Genomic DNA, 9,921 nt, shown 5'->3' with positions numbered 1-9,921 from the left:
TAAAACATGCACCGAATCTTTGCTATTGACGGTAGAATGTGCCTTGGGGACAGATAGTCGGACTTTCAAAATGTTCAAATACTTTAATAGTCTACCACTTGTGGAGACTCTTTTTAAAGCTCCTAGGGTAAGAAAAATTTTCACAGTCTTAGTTTTTTTAAAAATACAAAATTTTATTTTTCCCGTCGAGTTAACACAGGGATGGAAGCCATTTTGAATTTCAAATGTCGGTAAATGTTAGGTCATTTGTTTCTTCAGTACCAAACTTTGCACGGTGATCTCTGATTTTTATTCTTTGTTTGCTAAGAGAACGGTTCAGGGTTTGTTTCATGGCAGTTTGAACAAAATCTGAAGTATTTGTTTGTCGCAGCGATGCCTTGATCTGAGATTATGTTTATCCCCGTTCCATTTGGCATTTTGTTTCCATTTCAATCTTTCAGTTGACGTGATATCTTGAGTTACAGAATCGGATAACGTTATTATTAAACGACTCTGCGGGAAAAATGAAACAAAATCTACCGTGATGAACCTACCGTGGTGAACGTTGTATATGCATCATATGGTGTGAAGTGTATTTTAAGATGAAGAAACCTTGAATTACTACTGAACGTAATCCAGTATTAGTGAGCTTGCTAAATGTGTAAAGGTGTTCGGACATATGAGAATATTATATTCTTCTACGCGTTAATTGTTTCCAATGCATCTCACACTCAGTGAAACATACATCCTAACATCGTACGTATACATTGTCCATATCAGAGAGAGAAATGTAACCCGTGTCCTTGTAAACATTGTGTGAAAAATTCGAGCCCATCATCACTTTTGATCAAAAATATATATTGCTAGCATATCCTTGGTGTAGGATTATTCTGTTTTGAAGACTGGTTGAGTTGACAAGTAGCAAGACAAGGTAAGTCAGGCTTGATATAACACGAGAACTACAGCGATTTCGAGCAAGGTTCAAAATTAAACTGCAAACAGGCGAATAAATATCAAGTGTCCTCTTCTAATTCTCCAAACCGAGACACCAAACTAGTACCATTACCATGCCCGGATGGACACGATACCAACAATTACAAAAATACGAACTGACGTGATAAAGATAACGAAACAAGTCCACAAACCAATAATAATTTTATAAAGTGGCAAAATTTAATCCTGGGAAATATCCTTTTTACGTGCGATAACCAATGTTGTTAGAATCAAGATTTATTTGTTTTTGTCATTGGACTTGGATGTCAGAGGAAATATATAAACAATTTTCCAGCTTTGTAGCAGTACAATTCAATACCTTTGATGCCGACCAGTTTTGGTATCCCGATCCGTAGAATCATTTGTCCTGACTCATATGTATGAATACCTTACACGTTTCGTCAGGTTGGACATATCAAAGCTCGTAGGAAACCCGACTTGTATGAAAAAACCGCTATATTCACCGCTTTTCCTATTCAAGATTAATGGACGGCAAACGACTAATGTCATAGCTATCGCCCGACACATCTAGGGTCCAAAAGGAAGACGGTTGCCGCTTGTTTCACATGGAAAATTGCGTCTGACAGGAATGAATGACACGACTGATTATGGAGGAATCTTTTCATCAGAATGTTGGATTATATGCATTTAATAATGGAACCGCTAGTAGGAGTGGGCGGTCATACAAAAAACATCGCCTGATCATGATATTTTAATCCCACTGAGATGGGAGTAATTTCCAACAAACTATACATCATACTTTTCCAAAAACATTTTCATACTGCATCAGTTTTCCATTTAAAGTTCACTGAAATCACTAATGCCGAGTTTTCGGCATCCAATGACGTCTAATACACCTTGAGAGAGTGGGAAAGCCGTGGGTGGTTTCCCATGGTGCATCGCGGTAGACACACTCAAATGTGAAATTGGCAAATAATCACTGACGACGAAAGCTCCATGCTGCAAGCAAGGTAACGGCATACTGTTCATAGCAGACCCTTGGCATCATGAAAATTACTACTTTCCACAGCAAATGAAGAAAATGCTTTCTGTTCTTGAATATGTACATTCACTGTAAAAAGTTCTAACGTATATCTCATTGTACTTGCGCTGTACTGTTGATTTATTCGGTTTTTTTAATACTTCTATTTCACTTCTTTGCAGACCATCATTGTGTTTAGGATGATCGAGTGCTGAGAGCCTGTCCAAGTCAATACAACTGACAAAGTTGGACACAATCGCAGTATACGCTTATACGATACGTGGTAAGTGAATTTCTACCTTAACTCAAATAATAAGGAACGGTACAATTAGAGGCATTGAGTGCTATGGTGTCTACATGATTGCTTCATTATTTCATCAATGATATTCCTCTACTTTGTGTAAAATTTGGTAAACGTTCTTCTGAACCCAATATCAATTTTACAGTGCTATTTAAGACTCTCCATATCATTGTTTTCGGCATCCCGTACAAGCACTGTTTATTTGATCACTCTTAAATTTTTTTTCAAAAAATGACTTTCTGTAGTTGAGGAAGGGGCATGTAAAGTGTAGCATGTATTTACATCCTTTGTATGTAACATCGACTCTCCTGGGGAGCACAGGGCCATACCCTTCGTATTGTACAAATCGGTGCTTGTCTGACGGTGCCCTTAATGATGAACAAATAGAAACATACCCCTATGGTGATGTTGCATTATAATACAGTCAAGCTGGGCCCAGAGCTCTTCCGTTTTCCTGTAACGACTTTACATTTTGTGTCGGCAGTGAACGATTAAAATCAAAGGGAGAGAGAAACAACGCAGAAACGTAGAAGTTGTAACTGAGGCTATGTCATCCACAATTCATACACAAAGCTAAAAGTCATTAATATAGTTCAGTATGAATGATTAGAAAATACACCCGTTTTCGACTCGGAAAGGAAATAAACCTTCCACTACATGAGCAAATCAGTAAAACAAAACTCGTTGGCCTACCCTTAACCTATACACTGGTGACGTAAGTAGCATGAATAAGATACGTTCTGAGACAAGTTTGACTCAAAGTTATATGCAAGTGCTGTACTAAATCTTCAGATCGTTGTTGATAAATCAGTAACAACTCTCCGGAGATTCCCTTGCTGATGCTTTTTTTTCAGCAAAAGAAAGGTTGAGTGTTTTTATCTCTCCAAAAACATCTAAGTGCCATCATTACCTCCATTCCGTGGTACACCTTGCGCATAACAACAATACTTGTTCCGCTCCGACACCATCGGAATAGAATAATCAAATAGTGTCGCATGTAATTCCACGACGACGACGGAAAATATAAGCTTCCATTCCTATTTGTTATTTTACTTATCGTCATTGTTATGATTTCCAGAAATGAAGCTATCGCTTAAAATGCTCTGGCTTCAGTTGATTATTTTTATAGTACCGTATCACCGACGTGACTTTGTACTTGTCCGAAAAATGAACAATTTTGAAAGTGCTAATCGTATGCTGGTTGACCGTATATCTTCCGTTAGCAGGGCGTAATTTTAAATTAAGACCTAAGGAAAGAGGAATAGGCCTAAGTGGATTTGAAGTAAAATTATGTCGTCACTTGAGATCGTCTATTGTCTTTGTGAGTTTTATGGACACTTGTAACAGTTGAATGCTCATGTGATCATTTACCTTTATAAAGAATTCATACAAAACATTTAGTTAATTGGTTTTTTGCATTCAATACTGCAATTAATATGATAAAAAAGTTGTTATAAAGGTCAGCCCGTTGTAAAGTGAGTCATACCGGTCATCTAAGTGTGAGCCCACAATGAAATTTCATAGAATCGTGGTGAACAACTACGTGTACACGATCTAGCTCGGTGCAGGCATGGCGTTTTCACATTTGATTTCAAGTCGTAAATTCGTCTTTTCTCTATGGCTGATATGAAGCAGCAGGTGCCAAAGGACCCCCTAGTTTAGCCTATAGAAATTCGACTTCCGCAGGTAGCGATTATTTCCTAGAACAGATAGCAGACAGTCAGATCACTTTTGTATGTTTATTATCATATTTTAAGCCGACAATGCTCTTCCGGTATCTGTCCATGAATCTCAATCTGTCGTCAACTTCTCGGGTTTTCAACTACAGGAGGTTGATTTCAAAAAGTATTCGAATTGTCACATGTTTTACCCCGCCCTGTAAAATGCATGTCAAATGTTGATCTATAATTCCCTACTTGCAGTGAGATTTTCTTTAGTAGTGCAATCTGCTGCTTGGATTCAAAGGTAAAATTAATATCACGATGAACACTACACAGGCGCTTGGATCATTGCTAAGTCCACGGTCTTACTGTAACGTTCGAATGTATATGTGCAAATGGATTATAAAGTTCGGCTTACTATGTTCAATGAAGCCTGGAAGGGACAGGCACGACATTAGCGTGCCAAGTATCCCTCCGTTCAGCGATTTGGGCGAAGCTTGGCCACCTGCCTCAGCTCACTCACAAGTGAACTACATGCAACAATTTAGTACTCGGTACACCATAGGTGTGCCTGTTGCTTCAATTCTTTCATTTAACATAGTAAACCGATCTTTCATTTTGCACGGTTATAGAGTATAAGTGTAATTCAAACCGTTACATTATAAGACCGTGGACTTAGCAATGACCCGAGTGCCTGTGGAACAACATTGTTTGAAATGATATGGATCTTGTCCTCTATTGCTAAAGTAGCGGCCACAGATCAGTCACTTCTAAACAAGTATACTATGTCCGAGTTCTGATGATTTTGCAGTTGCTACGAAAGTTGTGGGCTGTATTTTCAAGAGACTTCGGACCTGAAATGATTAAAAACTGCTCTTGGCACACGCCGAGGTCGTTCTGATTAGTCAAACCACGTCACCCGGCCTGCATTCATGCACCGAGCACATCATCATCATATGATGTGTAGAATTCGCCAACGAGTAATGGAAGTCGAAACAATGTCTGGCAATTCTTGAGTAAAATTGCTTTTTAGGGTGGAAAATTCGAACAAAAATCTTAAATACAACAAAAGGCAAATTGACTTCGACATTATTGTGTCAACGTATGTAAATGTCAGGATTGTCTTAAAGGGAAACCGTCGTCGGAACTGCGCCTGTGCGAGTTTCTTGTTTACAAACAATGTATTTCGTGCATGATATCTAGATGCACCTCATCATCACAGCTGTAACATTTAAATATACGATGTAGATTGTGACAGACATGTTTTACCTGTCATCAATCACCATCGTACTTCAGATACAACGTTTACATTGGTCGTATGGGTCCCATACGACCTTTGAGCGTATTTCGAACAACTGTATCCCTTTAACATTAGTATCAATACTAACAATTATAAACAGTAAAGTCATATCTTTCACAGAAATTAATTCGCGTTTTTTTAGTAAATTTCCACCATAAAATTTATCTGTGAATGCATCAAAGCATTAGCCTTACAATATAAAATCGGTGCTTTGCAGTGTACTCCCCTCCCATAGCTGACTTGGTGACATGAGAGAGACATGAAGAAGAGAGATGACTCTTGCAAAGTCTTGTTAGACGTCACAGGTCAATGTCATTGGTGTCATGAGAATGGATTTTTCCATGCAATCTTCCAGTTAGCATCACGTGACCCAATCCATCCGGCTTGCATTTATGAAACAACGGCGTGATGCATAGAAAACAAAAGCCACTGAAAATCAAACTGCAAACACAGCTGTCAAAATTTCGACAAAATTGATGATAGAGAGCGGGTCGTAATAGCAAGTATATCCTATCTCTGTTTTGACCTGTTTTGAGCTTGAACGATACGTCACTGAGATCTGAAAAACGATCTGACTTGAACAACGAGAAAAGGCTGAATCGCATGCCCGCCACGTCTTGTTGTTATCGGCATGCTCTATCTCGAAAAACAAATCTCTCCCATTAAAGTGAGGTGTTTTCTCACTCTTCCAGACATCTTTTCTGTTCACGAATTGTATACTTGATGTAATTATAAACTCGACAATTAGATGGTTTACGAGATAAAGTCTTGGGCAAGCTAATCGGTAGGCCAATAGTGTCACGTGATTGATAGGTAGTGTGTATCCACTCAATATGAATGGCTCTGTCATTGATTAATAACTTTACAAAATATGACTAACTCACCATTAACGTTAAACGGCGCAAAACCTACAGCGTGTACTATTTATCAACCGTTTCCATTATTGAATTTTTAAAACAAGTTTAAATAACAACCATCCGCAGAGGTTCGATATTTCGTCGATAAATTTCTGAGGTAACAGAACGGGTGAAGTTTTGACTTTCAACTTTTTGAATTATAGTGATCATCTTGTATTTACTGTGTAGACGACATGTATAGGCTAAATCACACTGAACGCTGTTTCAATACGTTTTGGGGATGACTGGGATGGCGGATGGAAGCTACGGACAGAGCACAGAGAAGACGTTCTAATTCTGAGAAATTTAAGCATGAAGTCATTTTGCAGGATAGTGTACGCCTCTCAATGGGTGAGGTCATCGATAGGTCTCGCTTTATGAATACTGCATCGATATTTAAATGGAAATTAAAAGGTCATTAGATTGTCTCGGTGGAAACACATGCAGCATTATATGGATTTGTCGAACGAGCTCGGCTCCATGAGGAATTTCTGTGACGTAAACAACAAAGGTTTAATGCATAGATATCTATGTGGGAAGATTTTTAGTGAGGGTTATCGGAATGATAAGTCATTAGATGAACGCCTGATTCAATCAAATGCTGCTTAATGTCGCATTCTGTTTCTTCTACAGGTAGCTTTTTTTAAATCAAGTATTTTCCTTTTGAATGTTTATAAGAGAGATTAACTGTTCACTAACTTCCTCGCTAAACGAAAATATGACATTTGCCTTTGCGATGCCCGTCGACAAGATCTTCTTTATGCTTTCCATGTGAGCATTTTGTAACCTCAATCCAAACGCATGACAGGCGATCTGTTTTCGATTTTTATCTGAACGTCCAACTTATCACAAAGCGTATCCATCAGTTCTATATGCAAAGCCGAGGTTAACTTCGTGTGTAGAAGAGACGTCATAGACCGACCTTTGTCGCCTTAGGTAATATATATTTTGCCCAAACTACGACATAATCGCTTTGCTTTGTGTTTTCCTTTTCTAATTTCAGTACAGATTGGACTATTTATCATGCTACCGACTTTTTCAAGGTTTTCCCTCCTGTTGGTTGCCATAGTGACGTTTTGTGAGACCGTCAATATCATTGGAGGTAGGCGCATTATACAGTTGCCTCACGGTCAGGCAGTTCCGTTGAAGAGCTCTCCCGAGTTGCAAGAGCCCCTGTTCTCGGAATCTCGGGACGATACTTCGAGAAATGGCGTGATTGGTGGCGGTGACTTCCGAGATCCCTTTCTGAGTGATGCTCTATACCCAATGGAGGTCGATGACTCGGCAGACAATTTGAAAACCGATTCAGAAAAAGTGGGCACATCTGACGAGATCTATGTCAAACCGAAGTACCAACGGATGGACGAATTCGCAGATCCCAACAGCATCAAACACGGACCAAAGAAAATTGTCGGTGGTAACCAGGAACTTGAAGAGTTTGGGCTTTGGCAACCTCCAAACAGCGAAATTGAAGATGACTATAGTGGGGATTATTACTGGAAAAATTACATTTCGAGCGAAGACCAAAAGTTTCCCGCGTTTAGAGCTGACGATGCTTGGCAATGGGAGAATGGCTATATGAAGAGAGAGAATCAAGGAACGGACGACGACGGTCTCTGGGTTTACGAGATTCAAGAAAAAGAAAAACAATTGCCAAATAACGTAGTAAGTTTTGCTTTGTTGTCTGCGACAATTAAACCTTCCCCAAATAAAATTAAGCCCCCCCGTCCCCCCCCCCGAGGTATTAAAATAATAACCTTTTTGACGCTAGTTAGAATATTTCACTAAAATAAACCTTTTTCTTTGGTTTTACTCATTTAATTTTGTGTTGTGTCAAGGTTTGATTAAACTAAGGAATACTTATAATAAAGATATCATGTTAAACAGGTAAAAGGACAGTACTGCACCTTAACAACGTTATTTTAGATTAAAATCGTTTTTTCCAATTATTATTACATTTTATATTAATCAACAAAAATGAAACGAAGGAAATAAAAAATAGATGAATGAGTGTTCCAAAATTTAATGTAAAGTTATCGCCGTATAATACAATGAAAGTATGGTGGTGTGGAGCTTGAAAGACGATGGCGTTTATCGATGGTGACTTCCGTGATGGACGATTTTCACGTTTGAACACGCTGTTGTCAGTTTCAAGCATGAAGTTGTTGACATGTTGACACCGCCTTCTTTATTTGTAAATCGACGAGTTTCAAAAGTGAGAATCACTACGTTTTAGATACCATGGATACAAATCTGTGTCGTTTTCCTCTATTTTCGATGTTTGCATCACCGTGACGTCCAGTCTGTGTCTTCAAATCGATTGCGACAAGCTACGTCGTCACAGACGAGACAATGTTATGCGTTTTTATGAAATGCAGTGAATTTCATGTAATTTTTACAAAAGTACAGTCGGTGAATTTTCCTTTCTCTTTTAACAGAATAAACTTGTGTGGCTGAACAAGCAATATCGTGAGTGGCTGCCGTTGGGAAGTGAAGGAAGTATCGACGTTGCCAATGACAACGAAGGACAGAAAAACTCAGGAGAGTAATTTTGAGTCGACGCTAAACGAGGATATCGACCTGGTTAAATTTTCTGTGATCTGTTTGCGTGCAGTATTCGGTTTGAAACCACTCGTGTAATGTAAAATTCTTTGTCTGTTCTTAAGTCCACAGGAAGTACCATTTCAATATGAGGAGACCATACACAAATACTGAAACCTGCTCAGCTTGCTAGAAAAACTGAATTATTAAAGATATTTAAATCGATTGCAGCGCTAATTTTCGACCAACATAAACACAATGAAGAAATTTGGAATGAATTAACCATCTAGCTTGGTATAGATAGAACTGTATGGACAATTATTTTGTATCAATGACAGGAACCCCGAAAGTTCATTTGGCACATCATAGAATGAAATTTACGTACGTATGACATCTTATTAATGGCCTGTACCCCAGGACTTGTCAGATTACCATGCACGCAGCATTGTAGCCAGGAGAAGATTTTCTTTGATCTGTAAAATCGTTTTTATTTCCCCAAAAGCCTCCTTCATCGGTCACATCTATTTAAAAAATAATATAAATGTAAAAATAATCTCGGTGTCGAGGTAACAAACATGTGAAACTCGATTTAGTAACTCAGGATATATGTATATCATCTTCATGGTCCTGGTCTTTTTTTCAGTGAAGTTACGGAATCCCTTCAGAAGTTGTAAATAAACATGAATTTTGTGAAGCCTGCAACTCAGGATGAAATCATTTTCAAGGTTGGCATTATTTGGCCTTCTGTTTTTTGGTCGAAGTCACTTTGCGGAGTTGCTGTGGTAGTCATGGATTTGGTTGACAGTAGTGTAACGCATACTATTAATCTATATACGCAGTCAGTAATTGACTCCGAGAGCACATAAAACTTGTAACGAGTATAATCACTTAGAGATGGCATTTTCGAATGACATTGTGAAATATCACCCAAGACAACGGCTAATGTGTACAGTTGTTTTAACGGTTAATGTGTGGAAAACGACCCTAGGATATGCAGGCTAATGACAGAGTGCTCTTTCATAATTACCTGCATAATCTAGGAGTCATGTTCATACCTATATTGCGCTGCAAGCGGCTCGACGTATATGATTTATCCTATTCTACGAACATTGGCAGTGGGTTGACGGGTAGCTCCGAGTCGAAGAAATCACGTTTGCAAAGTAACAAAGACAGATCGAAATTCAAGATCTGACTATTGCGACATTAACTCAGCCAGTCTTGATACGAATCTACAGCAATGAACGCAGATACGAGTAAACATGGTGGAC

The 9,921-nt window shown here is 38.6% G+C and overlaps 1 protein-coding gene across 2 annotated transcripts; it reads left to right on the top strand.

The window, feature by feature from the left end:
- The first annotated feature begins 629 nt into the window (after window positions 1-629).
- On the top strand, window positions 630-9,347 carry LOC139148885 (uncharacterized). 2 transcript variants are annotated; one of them, XM_070720315.1, is made up of 4 exons: window positions 630-910; window positions 2,137-2,237; window positions 7,116-7,777; window positions 8,551-9,347. In XM_070720315.1, exons 3-4 carry the CDS (start codon window positions 7,136-7,138, stop codon window positions 8,659-8,661), a joined length of 753 nt encoding a protein of 250 aa, XP_070576416.1. In that variant the 5' UTR covers window positions 630-910; window positions 2,137-2,237; window positions 7,116-7,135; the 3' UTR covers window positions 8,662-9,347. The 2 variants fall into 2 exon arrangements, with proteins under 2 accessions (XP_070576416.1, XP_070576415.1); XM_070720314.1 differs by lacking the exon at window positions 630-910 and adding an exon at window positions 1,885-1,943.
- The last annotated feature ends 574 nt before the right edge of the window (window positions 9,348-9,921 follow it).

Source organism: Ptychodera flava, chromosome 14, assembly GCF_041260155.1.
Source record: "Ptychodera flava strain L36383 chromosome 14, AS_Pfla_20210202, whole genome shotgun sequence".
Classification (NCBI taxonomy): domain Eukaryota; kingdom Metazoa; phylum Hemichordata; class Enteropneusta; family Ptychoderidae; genus Ptychodera; species Ptychodera flava.
Note: the sequence above shows the minus strand (reverse complement) of the source record. Positions and strands in the feature narration are given on the sequence as shown.